This window comes from Hemiscyllium ocellatum, chromosome 23 (assembly GCF_020745735.1).
Source record: "Hemiscyllium ocellatum isolate sHemOce1 chromosome 23, sHemOce1.pat.X.cur, whole genome shotgun sequence".
Taxonomy (NCBI): Eukaryota; Metazoa; Chordata; class Chondrichthyes; order Orectolobiformes; family Hemiscylliidae; genus Hemiscyllium; species Hemiscyllium ocellatum.
In genome coordinates, this window is record NC_083423.1 from 42,757,955 (window position 1) to 42,778,210 (window position 20,256).

At 41.9% G+C, this 20,256-nt stretch overlaps 1 protein-coding gene across 1 annotated transcript in view; it reads left to right on the forward strand.

The window, feature by feature from the left end:
- The first annotated feature begins 12,147 nt into the window (after window positions 1-12,147).
- The window catches only part of LOC132826765 (ATP-binding cassette sub-family D member 2-like), a 98,280-nt gene continuing 90,171 nt past the window's right edge, over window positions 12,148-20,256 (forward strand). The window contains exon 1 of the mRNA XM_060842948.1: window positions 12,148-13,250. Within this exon, the coding sequence (XP_060698931.1) occupies window positions 12,345-13,250 (906 nt within the window). The 5' untranslated portion in view covers window positions 12,148-12,344. The remainder of the gene's footprint in view (window positions 13,251-20,256) is intronic.

Here is a 20,256-nt window from a genome sequence, read left to right on the forward strand (position 1 = left end):
GGTTTCGTGTACTGTTGATCCATGCTTCCCAACTTTGATATGACAGCTGCAGCCTTCGCAATCCTGGTGCTGATTTCATCATCCCTTGATGGTAATTGTTGATCCAAAGTATATCAAGGTATTGATGACCCCCAGAATTAGGTTGATGATTTTGGGGAGGATGGAACTTCTACACCTGAACCATAAGTTTGGTCATCCTGACACTGTCAATCCAAACACAAAATTTGCAAGCCTGGCAGAAGCAATCTACAAGTTGTTGCAAATGAATCTCATTATTGGATGCCAACATGGCATTATCCAGAAAAAGAAACAAATTACATATTTTGGTCATGGCACCAATGTAGTCACAGAGTCACAGAGATGTACAATACAGAAACAGACCTTATGATCCAACTCGTCCATACTGACTAGATTTCCTAAATTAATCTAATCCCATTTGTCAGCATTTGGCCCATATCTATGTAAACCAGTCAAGCTTGCGAGCAGCTCTGGAATAAAAATAGGTGTTCTCACTTGAATTTCCAACAGCACATAATAACCAAAGAGAGTTAGTATACCATTCCAGACCAAGTCATCCAGTATCCATTATGGACAGAACTTAGGAGGCTTTAATAAAACTGGGATATCACTGAAGTGTTCATGATACAAATACATAAATCATTCATGCATTCAAACTCCACTTGAATGATTGTTTTTGTTGGGAGTTTGTAAGACTGTCAATCACACACAACCATTCAATCTTCACTTGTAAAAAACACATTCCTCATTAATATTCATAAGTCATTCAAAATAACTAAATAACCATTCAAAATACTTTAATCTTAACTTTATCAAAGAATACTTACAGCAATACTTAAAATACATCAGGCCGGTGAATTTGTCTGTGAAATTCCCAAAACACCAGTAATGTTCAAAGACAGGAGTAATAAAACTGTCTCCTACAGTAAAACTATTAGAATTTCAGAAGAGCTATTCCTGCAACTGAAGACAGGTGCTCTCCTGTATTTCCTGCTAATATGCTCATGTTAAACATGGCTGCCAATGCCAGGTTAATGGGGCCTCCAAATCAAGGAAACTGAGTCATCTATACTGGAGGTAGTGAGGCCAGATGCTGCAAGTGGCGAGTTGGATAATTAAGACTAGATGTAGGGTTGGGAGAGTGAGCTTTCCAGGCTTTTTTTGATGGGGGAATGGGCATGGGGGAATCAAGGAGATGCAAAGGGGATGAGAATCTGCAAACAGGATAAAATTTATACAAACATGAAAGAGTAGCTGCAAAGAAAAAAAGATATTTCAGTGCCACACCTACACACTGATGAATCATGCAATTTCTGAATAATGTGTTTAGTAATACATCAATGGTCACCTGTCCTTAAATTCCACCGACTCTTACCTTTTGTTGCTTTTTCTGTTGCTTCAGCTTGATTCTATTTCTGTGATAAAATAAGAATATGAAATTGTTTCTAATCAATCTGTTAATGTATTAATCATTTCAGCCATGAGTAGCAGCAAAAGCAAATTAGTGAAAAAAATAGCTTTAATAATATGTACTTTTCTTACGATTATTTGAGAGACTGAATATTTAAGGGTTCTTATGGCATGTTCCTGAGCAGGTCAGATCAGAAAAATCAGAGCTCTGAACTTTAATCTGTGACAGAAAAAGATGCTCTTGCGTTTCTATTACAACGTATTTCATGATCTGAGGCAGTCACAAATTAATTTACAATCAATTAAATACTTCTGAAGTATAGTCACTGTTGTAATATAGGAAATACTGGGGCTAAATTGCATACAGCAACATCCCTAAAACAATAATGAGCTATGATCAGATGTCTTTAAGTACTGGTTGTGGGATACATGTTGGCCAGCACGTATTGTCAGATACCAGTACTCCACCATGCTATGTGGTATGATTGTGCATACTGCAATTACCCTGTGATGCTATGTACCATAACTACTTGTGATGTCATGGATAGACTTTCAGCTACAATTTGTTTTTATTAGTTTTAGTTGAAGTTGTTGATACCAGATGGGGAAGGATTCCCACATAATGTTTTTAGTAGAAGGTGGGCTCAATCTTGATAAACAACACAATTATAATACTTAACCAATAGTTACATTAAATTTGAGCTATATATGAGTCCATTATAAGACCTCAGTTTAAAGTGCAACTTAAAGAAAACTTGACAACTGAAGCAAATTAAAAGTTGGTTAACTCCTTCCTGGAACAGTCCTTAATATCATATTGGGCAAAGCTTACCTCAAAGACAGTTCAACTCAAATTTCAGGTTTCTCTACTCCTAAATAAGGGATGAGGAAAAAAAAGTCCATAAATTTTGCTTGACCATTGATAAGTACAGGTTGTTCTGCTATGACATATGTTTTGTTAATGTGAATTCATTGTAACATGATTGACAAATTGGGGTCATTGTTTCTAAACCGCAAATTTTTAAAATGTGTGTTGGATGTAATGCAGTTACATCACCGAACATTTTACATGCTGTTTCTAAAGCACAAATTTTCTAAAATGCAGGATTGCACACGAGCACAGCCATTGTGCAATAGAAGAACTACCTGTACTCAAAAGGTCAGATGGAATGTCTTTCACAATGAAATAACTTACTCACCAAGATTGAGTCAATGGCATTGGGAGCCATTTGCTATCTGAACTGGATAGCAAGTTGAGGGGTGACCATTTAGGAAGCCAATTCTAGGAAGAAAAGCTTTCAATCTGGATCTCGGCATGTATGCATGTCAGGGATCCTGACCTTAAAACCAGTGAGAAAACGAGGACTGCAGATACTGGAGATCAAAGTCGAAGAGTGTGGTGTGGGAAAAGCACAGCTGGTTAGACAGCATCCAAAGCGCAGAAGAGTCATCGTTTCAAGCATAAGCTCTTCCTGATGGAAAGCTTATGCTCGAGACATTGGCTTTCTCCTGCTCCTTGGATGCTGACCGGCTGTGCTTTTCCTGCATCACACTCTTTGACTTAAAACCAAGGGGCAACTGTAGGTCATTTCCCCTGTCCTTCAAACTTCCAGCACCAATTATCTGGTTACAGAACAGAGCAGCACGGTGGCACAGTGGTTAGTACTGCTGCCTCACAGCGCCTGAGACCCGGGTTCAATTCCTGACTCAGGCGACTGACTGTGTGGAGTTTGCACGTTCTCCCCGTGTCTGCGTGGGTTTCCTTCGGGTGCTCCGATTTCCTCCCACAGTCCAAAGATGTGCGAGTCAGGTGAATTGGCCATGCTAAATTGCCCGTAGTGTTAGGTAAGGGGTAAATGTAGGGGTATGGGTGGGTTGCGCTTCGGCGGGTCGGTGTGGACTTGTTGGGCCGAAGGGCCTGTTTCCACACTGTAAGTAATCTAATCTAAAATAAAATAAGTGCGTGTTAGGGAGGAAGGACTGTAAATTTACACCCTTAAGATTTAGAGCCTAGGGAGTGTAGGGGAATTTGGAGAGCAGAAGCTGCATACTGAACCAAAGGCCTAGAACCATCTTTTTCCAGCACTCTTTTTCTCCTTACTGACATGCTCATAATGCAGTCAGGTAAGCATTGCACCATTAAACACAATTTCACGTAAGCTCAAATTGAAGTGATATTTTTCATGTCAGCATTCTAACACATTTTTCTTCATATTCTATGAGAAGCCAGAGCTTCCAATAAGATGGAAGGTAGAAACACATCTACTCTCATTCATTAGGTGTTACTTAATGGAAGTAACAGGGTCTATTTAATACTGTTTACAATTGATCAGGTACATAAAGTGTGAGATTGATAGATTTGTTGCTAATGCAGGATACTAAGGGATACAGGGCAAATGTATGCATATCGAATTACATTTCAGATCTGACATGATCTCACTGAAGAGTAGAACAGGCCAGAAAAACTGCTTGTTGTTGCTACTGTTCATTGTCTCCCTGTTTCATTCCTTCCCATCTCTAATAAGTTTTGTTTACCTTCTTCACCCTGCACCTACCCTTCAATATTCCTCCTCCTTCCTTTACTTCCTCCTTTATTTTCACATATCCTCCACTTTCCTCCTTCTTCTATTCCTTCTCCCTACACCCTTTCAGCTTTCCAATGATCCTTTTCTCTCAGCTTCCACATCTGTTCCTTTTACCAGCTCAAACACCTGTACCTTTCCTCCTGCACCCCCTTTCTTCTCTCTATTCCTTTCCTTCCCCTCAAACTTCCCACAACTATTATCCTCTTTGCTCAGCCCATCACTTCCCTGTCCTGCTGAGCCCTTTTTCTCCTAGTCATTCAGTCCTCCTTCCTCTTTCCAATCTTCCTTCCAGAACCCACTCCATTGCTTACTCTCTATGTTGAACCATTTCCCTTCCCTTTCAATACCCCCTTTCACCAATGTGTCCCCAGTTCTTACCTATCCCTTTTCATTTGCTTTTCATCCTCCCCATTTATTCTCCCTCCTTATCCCTATTCCTTTTCGCTCCAATTACATTCCCTCCATTTTTTATCCTTCTTCTCCCCAATAGCGTTTCACACTCCTTTCACACCCCCACTATTCTCCGCACACCCAATCTCCTCCCTACTCTATCCTTTCCTTACCTGCTCCTTTAGTTCTTCTATTTTCACCCCCTGCTTCCTTCTCCCTAATATCCACTTGTTCCTATACTCCTACCCATTACCCCCTCAATTTTCTTCTGCCACAAGCAGCTCTCTCGTCATTCTCATGTTCATTACTCACTCCCTCAACTCCTTCCCCTTAATTGGCCAACTTCCTCGTTGCTCCCTCTCCATTCGCCAACATCTTTGTTCTATCCCCTTGCTTCCTCATCTCCCACTCCCCTATTATATTCCCCACATTATTCTTTTCCTTCACTATCCTCTCATTGACCAATTGCAGCACACTTCCACTTCTCCTATTTATTTCCCCGCCCCCACCTTTCATCCCCCGCTTGTACTGACTTGCCCTTTCCCAACACATTTCTCCACCCTGTCACTTCTTCGTCCTCCATTCCCGACTTCACAGTTTCAAATGTTCGAACTGCCATCGGCCACTCACCGAACCCCCCCAACCCAATTCATGGCGGCGGCTTCACTCTCGCTTTGCCGCTGAGCCACGGTCGAAGAAGGGGCTTCCCCACTCCGCCACCCGAGGCGGCGCGAGGACTAGGCGACCGTTAGAAGCGCGAGGCTGGTGCTCGAGCCCGAATCTCTCTCCCCCCCGCCCCCCCAGGTAATCGAACACCAATTACCCAAACCCACTGGTGACCGAATGTCAATCCTGCCACCCCCTTCCCCCGTAGTGGAGCTCAAATTGCCCCCACGTTCCACAGGTTATAAAATCAAAATGACAGTTCCATCCCAAAAAAATATTCAAATCCTAATTATACCATCTCCTTAATCAATGTCCAAATTACACAGCCCCACCCTGAAAGATAATCAAACTACAATTTTTATGCTATCTGCATAATCAAATCCTAATTTTACATACAATCCCAGTAATGGAAAAAGTGAGGACTGGAGATCAGAGTCCAGAGTGTGGTGCTCCAAAAGTGGGTCAGGCAGCATCCTAGGAGCAGGAGAATCGATGTTTCAGGCATAAGCCCTTCTCCTACTGATTCTCCTACTCCTCAGATGGAAAGAGGCCTTTTGGCCCATTGTGTGGACAGCACTCAAAACATCCAGCCAATCCAATCCCACATTTCAGCACCTGGGTCATAATCTTGTATGCCATGGCATTTCAAGTGTTTAGCTAAAGTGTCCTTAAATGTCTTAAAGATTTCCACCTTAACTATTCTTTTTAAGCAGTGACCTCCAGATACCCACAATCCATAAGGCAATTTTCTTCAAATTCCCGTTCCTTGTCTTGAAGCCCCCTTTGTTATTGAGCTCTCTACAAGGGGGAAAGTTTCTTCCTATGCCAGAACTTTGTACACCTCAGGCATATTCCATCCCGATCGCAACCCCCCATCCCACCTCCCCCCCCCCCCCCCCCGCCTTCTCTATTCCAACAAAATCAATCCTACTCTATTTAGTCTCTCTCAATAGCTGAATTTAGGCAACACCCTCATGCATCTCTTCAGGAGCTGCTTTAGTGTAATCACATCATTTGTATAGATATTTTCTGATCAATCTCTTCAAAGATGATATGATATACTCTGGAGCAGATGGGATCTAAACTGAGGCCTCCTGGCCCAGAGGCTGGGGCATTAACACTCCACCACAATAGCCCCCACATTCTTCTTATAAATATTTGCCTGAACAATTTATTCAGAGATGTTATTAAATACATCTCAAGCATGTGAAATTTGAACCTATGCCTCCAGGCCCAGAGGTACAGACATTATCACTGCACCACAACAGCCCCACATCCTTCCTGTTAGTGTGGCAATCATAACTGCAGCCATAGCCTAACTAATGTTTTTTAACAGATTCATCATAACTCCTTGCTAATTTATTAAAAACCTTGACTAACAAAGGCAAGTATCTCATATGCCTTCTTAATCAACTTATCTATCTGTCCACCTGCCTTCAAGAATCTATGGACATGTACACCAAGGTCCCTCTGATCTTCTGTACCTTCAGACGTGAATTGTCCCCAAAAAGTATCAAAACCCAAATTCCCCTTCTGCAGGGAACCAAACCCCAATTCGCTTACATACATAATCATACCACATTATCCTTCTCTATGAAGCAAACCCATGTGTTCCCCACACCACAGATATTCAAACCCCAATACTGTATACCCACCTCCACATGCAATCAATCCCTACTTATGCTGCACAAGTAACTAAAGTTAATACTACATCCCCATAGCAAATCTGGTGCAGGAAAGAAAACTGAACCAACTCTTCTCACGAATGAAGGCAAACAAATTAATATGTTTCTTAGTGTGAGACATGTAAATAAGTACAAATCAATATCCCTCACTGTGGGACTAGTCAGAAGAAAATAAAAATGAAAACCTTTCATGGCAGGTAGTATGGAAATTAAAGCCAATACACTTTCACTGTGAGGGAGGCAAGTCATTTGAGTAACCCTTAATATTGTACATATAAGAAAATGAAATATCCTTTAATGTGATACATGTAAGAAAAATGAAAACCACATCCACAAGTATGGAACTGAAACCATGCACTCCTCATTTGCTATAGGCAAGGGATTTTAATTGAGCATCAGTCACTGTGCTACAGGTAAAAAATTGGGAACCTACACTCTCTGCTGTGGGAAAGGTAAAAGATTTTAACACAACAACACTTACTTTGATAGTGTTAAGGAAGTGTAATTCTGGCATATCATGCTCTCAAATGGGAAATGTAAACATTTCAAACCCACTATTTCTGATCCCACTATTCAAATATTCAGAAATTTTGTAGCTCAAGCTTTGGAGCATTGTGAACTCATACTTATATTCATACAATAAAATCACTATTTGTAAGTGTTAGTAAAGAGTTATGAATGAATGAATGGGATCTCGGTATTAATAGTGAGCTGGTAAAGAACCTAAAACATGATATCTCACAAGATAGACCTTCCATTGTCACAAACTATAGTTGTGTTTGAAAGTTGTTGCTGCTGAATACTTATCCTTTTCACTTACTAGCATTGGGCATCTTTGCCCAGTAGAGCAGATATATCCTCTGAAATGGATTTGTCTTGATGTCCCTGCGTTATCATGGGGAGTTAGTGGTGCAACAGTAAAGTCACTGGGTCAGCATTCCAAGCTAATATTCTGGGGACATGGGTTAAAACTGCACCATGACAACATATGAAAATAATCATTGTGTGCAGTGGTAATGTCCCTACCTCTGACCAAGAAGATCAGGATCAATTCCTCTGTGTCATAAGAAACTTGTTCCGCTTATGATGTAGTATTAGAGTCTTGTGGTTTAATGGTAATGTCACAGCAGACAGTCTGGGTTTAAGTTCCATCTACTGTAGAGGTGTGTCATAGTATGTCTGAACTGGTTGATAAAACAACTCAATCTGAAATTAAATGTTAACTTGAGCACAACAATGCAACTAATGCCATTAAAAAAATCTGGTTCACTATCGCCCTTTTAGGGAAGGAGGTATGTTTTCCTCATTTAGTTTAGCCTGCAAGTGTCTTCAGGCCCACAGCAATATGGTTAACTCGTAACTGCCCTCTGCCAATTAGGGATAGGCAGTAAATACTGAAATAGTCAGTGATGAATTAACTTCGTAAAATGATCTGCTGTTGCATATTTGTAAAGTATGAAGCATAATTATGAAAATTAAAATCAAATTATCTGTCTGTAAGGTCTCACCAAAGTGAGTATGCGAGTTGATGCCTGTCATGCATGAGTCCTGTGAAAGTGCACCTTCAGAAAATGTGGCTTTATTGAGAAAACCATCATTCCAAATCTCCAATCTTGTCAGAGATAAAACCTGTGACTGCTAAGGTTACAAACAAATATGAAGGTGGTCATGCATCACTTGATGTTGAAGCCAAGTTAGCAGGCCTGAATGTTGTATTACTTTGTCAATAATAACTAATTTGTCAGCAGGTAACTGGAAGCTGCCAGTTTCCCACTTCACACAGCAAAAATGTCAAAACTCTATTAATCCTTAGCACTGCCTCCTCTCCATTTATTAACTGGGAAATATATAAAGGTTCATCTTCTCCCTATTGTTCAGTAGTGTTTTTCAACAACAAGGGCAAGAACAAACCTAAGAGTAAATATAAATTGTCTTCACTCAATGGGGAAGCCAATTGATGAGGTTGATTGTTAAGTGAGGTATGAAATTGCATATGGATCAGGGTGAGTTGGAATAATGGGTGGATAGATGAAGTGCACCGATAGTGAAACACACAACTCTGAAATGAGTATGATGAGCATGTGAAAGAGTCAGTGAAAAAGGGCGAGGGTTGATTCGCACAAGAAAATACAAATGAATGTGCAACTGTCCTCAACATTCCTGATTTAGATTGATCAAAGATAGGAGAGATGATGGCTTTGAGATATTGTTGCTAGACTATTAATCCAAAGGCTCAGATAATGTTCTTTCTTCATAGCTGAATTGCTCTGGCCCAGGTAATATCCTGGTGAATCTCTCCTGCATTCTCTAGTGCAATTTCATCCTTCCTATAATGTGGCAACTAGAACTGCACACAGTATTCCAGTTGGGGCCTAACTAATATTTGACATATAGCTCCATTATATCTTCTTTGCTTGTTGTATTCAATGCCTTGACTAATAAAAACAAGTATCTCATATGATTTCTTAAACATTTTATTTATGTGCCTGCTGCCTTCGAGGATCCATGGATCTGCATAGAGTCATACAGATGTACAGCATGGAAACAGACTCTTCGGTCCAACTTATCCATGCTGAACAGATATCCTAAATAAATCTAGTCTCATTTGCCAGCATTTGGTCCTTATCCCTCTAAACTCTTCCTATTTATATACCCATCCAGATGCCCTTTAAATATTGTAATTGTATCAGCCTCCAGCACTTCCTCTGGCAGCTCATTCCACACACACACACCACCCTCTGAGTGAAAAAGTGGCTGTTTAGATCCCTTCTAAAGTTTTCCCCTCACACCTTAAACTTATGCTATGTCGTTTGGGACTCCCCCAACCCTGGTAAAAGAACTTGTTTATTTATCCCATCCACATCCTTAATAATTTTAGAAACCTTTCTAAGATCACCGATCAACCTCCTATGCTCCAGGGAAAATAGTCCCAACCTGTATATATAGCTCGAACCTTCCAACCCTGACAACATCCTTGTAAATTTTTTCTGAACACTTTTGAGTTTCACAACATCTCTTCTATAGGGAAACCAGCATTGTATACAGTATTAGCCTAACCAATGTCCTGTACATCCACAAAATGACTTCCCAACTCTTATACTCAATGTACTAACTAATAAAGGCAAGCAAACCAAACAACATCCTGTACTGTCCTACCTTCCTGTGATCGCACTTTCAAGGAACTATGAATTTGCACTCCAAGGTCACTCTGTTCAGCAACATTCCCCAGAACCTTACTATTAAGTGTATAAGTCCCGTCTGATTTGCCTTTCCAAAATGCAGCACACACATTTATCTAAATTAAACTACATCTGTCTCTCCTTGCCCCATTTGATCAAGATCTCGTTGTACTCTGAATTAACCTTCTTTGCTGTCCACTACATTTTCAATTTTGGTGTCAACTGCAAACTTACTAACTATACCTCCTATGTTCATGTCCAAATCATTTATATAAATGACAAAAAGCAGTGGACACTGCACTGATCCTTGTGGCAGACTGCTGGTCACAGGCCTCCAGTCTGAAAAGCAACCCTCCTCCGCCACCCTCTGAACCAGTTCTATATTCAAACAGTTTGTTCTTCCTCTATTCCATATGATCTAACCTTGCTAACCAGTCTAACATGAGGAACCTTGTTGAACATCTTACTGCAATCCATATAGATCACATCCACCACTCTGCCCTCATGAATCATTTGTTACTTCTTCAAAAAAGGTGGCACAGTGGCTCAATAGTTAGCACTGCTGCCTCACAGCACCAGGGACCAGCCCCTGACAACTGTCAGCATGGAATTTGCACATTATCCCCATGACTGCACGGGTTTCCTCTGTGTGCTCCGGTTTCCTCCCATGATGTGCAGGTTAGGTGAATTGGCCATTGTGTTAAATGATGTGTAGGTTAGGTGCATTAGTCAGGGGTGATTGCAGAGGAATGGGTTTAGGTGGGGTAGTCTTCGGAGGGTCGGTGTAGACTTGTTGGGCTGAAGGGCCTGTTTCCACATTGTGGGGATTCTATAATACTTCTATGAAAAAACTCAATCAAGTTAGTGAGATGTGATTTCCCACACACAAAGCCACGTTGGCTCTCTCTTCCTAATCAGTTCTTGCCATTCCAAATACATGTAAACCTTGTCCCTTAGGATTCCCTCCAACAACTTGCCCACCAACAATGTCAGGTTCAATCTATGGTTTCCTGGCTTTTAATCCAAGATGGAGAACGAAATTTTTTTAAAAATTGGCTTTAAGAGCTACTCATTTTTTGAGGTATTTTCAGTGTTGGAACTGATTTTCTCAAACTCTAAGAGCAGTAATTACTGTTTTATAAGCTGTTGCATGGTTTTGGAACTTTTGGGGGGAGGGGGAATGTCAAAACAAGGGCATTTTTAAAAGTAGGAAGGGAGACAAGACAGTTCAAAGACAGAAAGAGAACTACACTGCTGTCTGATCCAGCAGTGAATCCACATAGATGCTGCTCCGCTGTTTAGTTTCAAGTATCTTTGGACATCAATCGTTCTACATATGAGGATCTCTTTGATTCTCTTGTACTTCCTTGGGCCTGACAATTCAATGTGTATTCCCTTGCCAAGTTAGTCCTCCCAAAATGCATTCCTCACACATCTTCAGGATTTAATTCCGTTTGCCACTGTTCAGTTCATCTGACCTGGCTGTCTTATCTGTTCTCTGGTCTAAGGCTGTTAATTTCGCCATTTTTAGTGACGATGATTAATTATTGTCCAAGTCTCCAACATTCATGTCTTGATCAGTAATGTAGGAGAAAGTGAGGACTGCAGATGCTGGAGATCAGAGCTGAAAATGTGTGGCTGGAAAAGCGCAGCAGGTCAGGCAGCATCCAAGGAGCAGGAGATTCGACGTTTCGGGCACTTTATCAGGAATAAAGTGTACCAGTGGACACAGGCTTCTAGTCACAAACAAAACACCCTTCAAATATTACTCACTGCCTCCTGCCACCAAAGAGCCATTCAATGATCCAGAATGCCCTCGATCCCATTGGCTCATACCGTGGTAACCAACCACATCCACATATCTCGTCACCGAGAAAAACGCAAATCAAATCACATGACTTCCCTCTGATAGAGCCACACACACACTGATAAATAGACATTTTGATTCTGTCTCTAGAGAATTTTTCTCCCCAACAGTTCCTTCACTGCGCTGCATGGAGCGGGGTCAGTGGTGTGCGCGTGGTCTCCGGATGCTGCATGGTGGGTGGTGGTGCGCGTGAAGCGAACGAGGCCAGCCGCCGCCGCCGAGTGGTGCATGGAGAGCGCGCGCGCGCACCCGTCGGACGGTGGGCTGGAGCTCGCGGGCGCGTGTGCGCTGGGAGGCACTCGGAACGCGCTCGAGCTCTGCGCCAATCCCAGCAGGGGACGGGAGCGTGCGCGTTGGGTGACGGAGGTGGACGCGGTGCCGCAGCGCCGGTGAGAGCGGCTCTCAGTTTGCGGAACCGATGGGACGCCCTGCACCATGACACCCGGTAACCTTTCCCACTCTGTCAGACTCGCCGTCTGCGTCGTTGCTGCTGCCGCCGCCGTTTTGTTCTCCGTGTGCGGGCTGGAGCAGTGACGGGGCGCAAATGTCCCATCTGCTGCATGTGGCGGCCGGGGTGAAATGGACCAAGTCCCGGGCCGCCCGTAGAGCCGTCTTCCTGCTCCTCGCCGCCTACGGTGTCAGGAAGCTGTACCCGCTCCTCTGTCATCAGCTCCACGGCAAAACTCAGCCCGAAACCCCGGCTCCCCGCCATTCCCGCAGCCACTGCCCTGCCAAGAAATCTCCGGCTGTCGACGCGGACTTCTTGCAGCAGCTGATCGGTCTCGGGAAAATCCTCTTCCCCAAACTGGTCACCAAAGAGCTGGGCTTGCTCTGCCTGCACTCGGTGGCTCTGATTTCCAGGACCTTCCTGTCGATTTACGTGGCCGGCTTGGATGGGAAGATCGTGAAGTCTATCGTTGAGAAGAAGCCGAGGAGCTTTGTGCTGAAACTGGTCAAATGGCTCCTGGTGGCCATCCCGGCCACCTTCGTCAACAGCGTTATCCGCTATCTGGAATGCAAGCTGGCCCTGGCATTTCGCACCCGCCTGGTCGATCACGCCTATCGAACCTACTTCACCGATCAGACTTACTACAAGGTCAGCAACATGGACGGACGGCTGGAGAACCCCGACCAGTCGCTGACAGAGGATATCATGATGTTTGCTCAGTCCATCGCACACTTGTATTCCAACCTGACCAAACCCATCTTAGACGTAATGCTGACTTCCTACACCCTGATCCAGACCGCGACCTCGCGGGGAGCAAACCCCACGGGACCCACGCTGTTAGCCGGGCTTGTCGTTTATGCCACAGCCAGGGTATTACGAGCCTTCTCTCCAAGGTTTGGCAAGCTGGTGGCCGAAGAAGCCCAGAGGAAGGGATACTTGAGATACATCCATTCACGTATTATAGCCAATGCAGAAGAGATTGCTTTTTACGGGGGACACAGGGTAAGGATTTCACTGTGAAACTGGAGCTCATTAAACTGATTGTTCTGGCAGATTTGAACTATGAAAGGTAGCACCACTGAAGCCATTAGCGTATTGCTATAGATACCACCTGACACCTTAGAATTACTCTAATACCTTGAATCCGTAGATTAGACAGGTAATGTGTGGGTTATTTATGTTTTAGGAAATTGGATTCCTTTCAGTCCCTTAGTTGTAATAATAGGTGTGATGTGTTTTACTGCAATCCCTGATTGAAAACCTACTTTAGAAGAAGTTGCTGTTTTGGTTTTAGCGCCCATGAAAGATTTAATTAACTTGACATAGAAGAACATTTTGCTAAATGTGATAGTGTTCTACTTGTTTACATTCCATTTTTAAGATTCACCTTCCTCTCGTGATCACAAATTCAGTTTATTTAGCCAAGAAGAAACTGAGGACTGGAAATGTTTATAAACATTTATTGTTATAGATTTGTTTAGGCTATTTAAATTGCCATTTCTGAATTTGAAATTAATATGGTTCTACCAAAGGTAGTCAACTTTGTATATGTTGAAAAGATTTTGTATTTTTAAAAATAAGTTGAACATTTAAATATACAATCAAGTGTTGCATGGATTTGATCAACTGCTGCACCTCTGCATTCTGATCCTTACCCTTTTCCACTTTGAGAAGAGCATCTTCAATTGAATGGCTATGATAGAATAGCAAAATGTTGTAGGTACTGGACACCTGAAATTAAAAAAAAATGGAAATTGTAGGCCAGCACTTGTGGAGAATGAAACAGAGTTAACATTTCAGGTTGATAACAATTTGTCAGAACAGTTAGTGATGCAAATTTGAACACTTTCAGGGTGGCACTTACAATTTGCTTCCGAATTTACAGTCACTTTCTTATGCCGTAGTCTTATGCACATTATTAATTTGTTAATGGAGAAAAACAGTCTGTTCTCATGTGTGCCTTGCACAAGTGTCTGCTTACCTATAAGAGTCTTGTTTTTCATGGTAAATTGAGTAGATTGTGGCTACATCTTTCTGACCTAGTTTTTCTAATCATGAGTCAGAGATTGATATGTTGTCTTGTCACACCAGTTGACTCTTGGGACCAGCTGAATTAGTGGTTAATTTCCTAATTCTTTAAATATAAGTTATTTTAATTGTGGGAGATAGTAGATGATCCAGTGAATCATAGAATCTTGAGTGTGGGAGTAGGCCATTCGGCCCATCAAGTCTCACTGACCTTTCAAAGAGCATCCCTGTAACCTCGTGTTGTCATGGTTAATCCACCTAGCTTGTTCATTCCTGAATATCTGTCAACACCAGGTTATAGTCCAACAGGTGTATTTGGAAGTACGAGCTTTCGGAGCACTGCTCCTTTGTCAGGTAAGAACGGTATGTAGGTTTAGCATGACCAATTCACATATTGGCTTGGCCAGTAACCTGAACATCTTGGTGGACCGTGGGAGAAAAACTGGAGCATTCGGAGGAAATCCACACAGACAAGGGGAAAATGTGCAAACTCCAACACAGACTCAACTTGGGTCTCTGATGCTTTGAGGCAGTAGTACTAACCACTGAACCATCATCCGGCTTTATTATCTGGGTTTCACACAAATTGTTGAGGTGATGGATGGAGTAAATTTGGATATTCTCAAAATCCAGTTCCTGTTCCAGCTGATTACACAATACAGCTCTGGTTAAACTTGTGGATTATTATGAAGCTTATTCTGAGAATCACATGATTGAAAGCATGTGCTGAGTGAGATTGGAGTCAAGGCACATTTTCATAGTTATATTTTAGGTCAAACAAATTTGAGTTTGGTTGAGAACACTTGACGAAAACTTTGAGGATTGGATTTTTTTTCAGGTTTCAAGACTTTGTCATCAGCACCAAAGGGGGTCACAAGCCTCCACAGGTGATATTGTGCCACAAATCTCAATGTTCTGTGAAATGGCCTCCTCTAAACTGCCTTTGGATCTGTGACTATTTAAGGATGATGAGCTTTAGATGCTGCAGGTTCAATCAGAGGGCTTAAAAACTCTGAACTTTTAGCTGCTCCAGCAGATAGAAATACACTTGGAAGTCTGGATACAAATAAAATGAGGGCCAAACCATTTGGAATGTTAAACAGGAAAATCCCTCTGGTAGACTTATTTAACACTGCAGGTGGGGCAGCCTTTCCTTCCCTTGGCATCCCAGTTCCAGTTACCACCCAGGACATTTCCAATGCACTGGAAGCCTTCATCTGTGGTGGTGATGCTGCTGTATTGGCAAAATGCCTCGCAATTGAGTGATGGTAGTATAACCAGCCACACTCTTGAGAGTTTTCTGGTAGTGGGAAAATGTCCCAATGCAGTAACTATTTTTTCATCACACTCCCTACTCCAAACCCTAACATCCTACCTTTGTGCACTGCTACCACTTAGCCAGAAAATAAAATCGGCCATTGATGTCAGAGTGCTGTTACTTTCTGTTTTTTGGGGAGAAAGTTCATTCCAATTTCTTTTAATGAAATAACTTGATTCTCAGTCACAATGAGACCAAATAAGCCTTCAGATACGTAGTCATAGAGATGTACAGCACGGAAACAGACCCTTCGGTCCAACCTGTCCATGCCGACCAAATATCCCTACCCCATGTAGTCCCCATCTGCCAGCACCTGGCCTATATCCCTCCAAACCCTTCCTATTCATATACTCATCCAAATGCCTCTTAAATGTTGCAATTGTACCAGCCTTCACCACTTCCTCTGGCAGCTCATTTCATACACGTACCACCCTCTGCGTGAAAAAGTTGCCCCTTAGGTCTTTTTTATATGTTTCCTCTCTCACCCTAACCCTATGCCCTCTAGTTCTGGACTCCCTGTCCCCAGGGAAAAGGCTCTGTCTATTTGTCCTATCCATGCCCCTCATAAATTTTTAATCCTCTAAGGTCACCCCTCAGCCTCCGACGCTCCAGGGAAAACAGCCCCAAGCCTGTTCAGCCTCTCCCTATAGGTCAAATCTTCCAATGTCCTTGTAAATCTTTTCTGAGCCCTTTCAAGTTTCACAACATCTTTCCGATAGGAGACCAGAATTGCATGCAATATTCCAACAGTGGCCTAGTCAATGTCCTGTACAGCTGCATCATGACCTCCTGTACTGTACTGTACTCAATATGCTGACCAATAAAGGAAAGCATACCAAACGCTTTCTTCACTATCCTATCTACCTGCGACTCTACTTTCAAGGAGCTATGAACCTGCACTTCAAGGTCTCTTTGTTCAGCAACACTCCCTAGGACCTTACCATTTAGTGAAAAAGTCCTGCTAAGATTTAATTTCCCAAAATGCAGCACCTCGCATTTATCAGAATTAAACTCCATCTGCCACTTCTCAGCCCATTGGCCCATCTGGTCAAGATCCCTGTTGTAATCTGAGGTAACCCTCTTCGTGGTCCACCACACCTCCAATTTTGGTGTCATCTGCAAACTTACTAACTGCACCTCTTATGCTCGCATCCAAATCATTTATATAAATGAGATGTCACAGCTTATTGGCAGAACACCAACTTATGGCACTTACAGGTTTCTACTGAAGGCCCACACCATAATAAAGTGAATCCCTATGAAAGAATATCTGAAAATATTAATATTCTTTCTTGAAATCGAAGGTAAACTATGAAGGTTAGACTTTTTTCCCAATCATAATTACTGCAGGGATAATAATTTGTAACTTAATTAAACAGATGTCATTCATAGTGAAATAATGCTAACTTCCATTTAAGACTTCTAAAATTTCTTTTTCGAATGAACAATATACTACAGTTTCTGGGGAAAAAAAAACAATAGAAATTGCAGGTCAATCAGCTCCCCTTATTTTAAAATAAAATCTAGTGAGGTATGGGTTACATTGGCAAGGCCAGCATTTATTTCCCTTCCTTGGCAAATCACCTTCATAAAATGCCCTCGTCTATATGGTGAAGGTACTCCCACAGTATGTTGAAGAGGGAGTTCCATTACACTAATAGAATACTAACAAATAAGCTGCATTATATTCCCAAGTCATGACAATATGTGACTTGGACGAATATTTTGAGATAGTGTGTTCCCTGTACCTGCTGCTGTCATCCTTCCAGACAATGGGGGAGCTTTGAAGAAGCTATTGCAAATTGCAGCAGTGCATCTTGAATATTGTACACACTGCAACAACTGTGTGTTACAGTGGAGGGACAATTTAAAGTGGTAGATGGGAAGCCAATTAAGCAATCTGCTTTGTCCTTAATAATTTCAATATTCTTGAGGCCCAAGATAGCCATATTCATCAAACAAGTGGAGAGTATTTTACCACACTCTTCATTAATACCTTGTAGATAGAGGAAGGCTTTCAGAAGTCAAAATTCCAACAAAACCAACAAAGATAGACTGCAACTGGATGCAATATTCGGGAAAGTTTATCCCCAATTTGTAATGTGTTCTCTGAACTCTCAAATGGACTGCACTACAGGGGTAGACAATGAAAATGTAACACAAACACTTTGAAGTTGCTTTGAAATATGGGAGTATTAACACTGGTAAATTACTGTCCAGTCCCACGTGCCCAAAGATTTGCAGGTTGAGAATTAGCTGTTGAGTTACAGGAAGACTGTAGTTGGCCAAGAACAGAGAGTTTCAGAGTGAAAGAAAATTGGAGAATTAAAATGACAAGCCATTTGAACCTCTGGATCATTCTTATTGATAGAATAGTGATATTCCTCAAAGCAGTCACCAAATGTGTGTTTGGTTTCTCCAATGTTTTGGAGACCACTTTGTGAGCAGCGAATGTCGTAGACCAAATTGAAAGAAGAACATGTAAATTGCTGCTTCACCTTGAAAGAGTAATTGAATCATTGGCAGTGATAGAGAGCAATAGATACAACTGGGAGAATGAAATTGAGTCCTTAAAGGGAGTCGGGTATGAGGAAGTGTAGTTAAGTGATGGAGGTGAAACTCAGTGCCTTTTGTGCTTATGAGGCTCTAGCTATATGGAAATCACTATGCTAGTTTATGCATGACCCTCTGCACTTCTGAAGTGCGTAGTCAACTCTGAGCATAACCTGTGCATACCCAGTAGCATTTGTGTGATACTAGCTAAGTACTCTTAACATTCTACTGTTAGTGGGGGAGGCCATCTAAATTCCTGTCATGGCAATGACTGGTTCCCCACTATGTTGCCAACTTCATCGTGCTCCTTACCCAATTGTGTATCACCTTCAAACTCTTAAGCAGCAATGAACTCTTTTTAAATAGATTTATTAGATTTGTCTGTAGTGTGATATTTTCAGCATCCTTTCATCCACGTCCATTCTGGTCTCATGGAGGATTTAAAAATCCTATCCCATGATTGTGTGAATGCCAAACCTTTTGGCAATTACATGTAAAATTTGCTTGAAGTAATAGTAGTTTTGTAATGCAATTGCCTTGATACAGCAAAGTATTACCTCATAATCCTTTGCCTGAGATGGAGACAAAAGTAGTCAAGGAACGGAAAGGAGGCATCTTCACAATTTTTAGGCTTGTAATCCAAGTATAAAGACAAACTGGTTATTTGGATGTTTTCTGTTATTCAAGTTATGTGTTATAACCTCACCCAAATGCACTCAAGTGTGAACTGGGTGCATGACTTTATACAAGCAATTTGTTGTAAATGTACAGATGTCTCTGAATTACAGCCAGCTGATGTAAACAAAGTACTACAACTTTACTGCCATGAGTTTATGAAGTCTGGCATAACTGTAAACTTAATTAGTATTCCTACCTGACCAGTTGAATTTTTCCACATGGGGGGGGAGGAGAAAAGAACAAAAATAAGTGTTAAATAAATTGGTAACATTCAAAGTTCACAAATCACTTGTCCAGATGGATTATAATTTGCTGAGGGAAGCAGAAATGGAGATGGCAGAAACTGACTGCAATCTGCACAAAGTTGCAGCACAGGGATTTGAGAGTCACAGAGTCATATGGCACGGAAACAGACTGTTCAGTCCAACTAGTCCATGCCAAACTAAATCCCAAACTAAACTTGTCCCACCTGACTGCTGTTTGTGCATGAATCACAAAATTGTGCATCCAAGTTCATTGGGTAATAGGGAAGATGAATAGACTATTGGCCTTCAAAGGGATTGGAGTATAAAAGTAGGGAGAACTTGCTAAAATGCTACAACGTACTAGTCAGACTGCAGCTGACGTACTGCAAGCAGTTTTGGTCCCCTTATCTAAGGTAACATTATTACAAGTATTGGAGGTGATCCAGAGAAGCTTCACTATTGATCTGTGTTTGGAGAGAATTTCTTGGGCAGAGGTTGAGTAGATTGGCCTTGTACTCATGGAGATGGAATCCTACAACACAGAGAGGCGCCTTTTGGCCCAAACTGGTCCATGCTGACCAAAATGTCCACCTACGCTAACCCCGATTCCCTGCACTTGGCCCATATCCTTCTAAACATTTCCTATCCATGTATTTGTCTAAATACCTTCTAAATGTTCTTAATTTACCCACCTCCACTACTCCGCTGGCAGCTCATTTCATAAGCATACCACACTATTAAAAAAAAATGTCAGGTCCCCTTTTATTCTTTCCCCTCTAAACTTAAGCTAATGCCCTCTGGTCCACAATTCCCCAACCCTGGGAAAAAGACTGAGTGCATTCACCCTATTCATGCCTCTCATGATCTTACACACTTCAATGAGATTCCCCCGCTCCCCCCTCAGTTTCCTAAGTGCTAAAGAAAAACGTCCTAGCTTTTAGATATTTAATAACTCTAGGTCAATTCGGCATAAGGAGGGAGGTACTACATTATTTTTCTTGAGATTCTTACACACATGATGCAACTGCAAAATGCCACAGAGGAAGTTTTGGGTATTTTAAAAGACATTAAGGTTGCCAGGTCCCCAGGTCTGGGTAGGATCCATTCCATGTTACTGAGAAAGGAAATAGCTGAGGTCTTAACAGATATCTCTGCAGCATCCTTGAATACGAATGAGGTCCTGGAG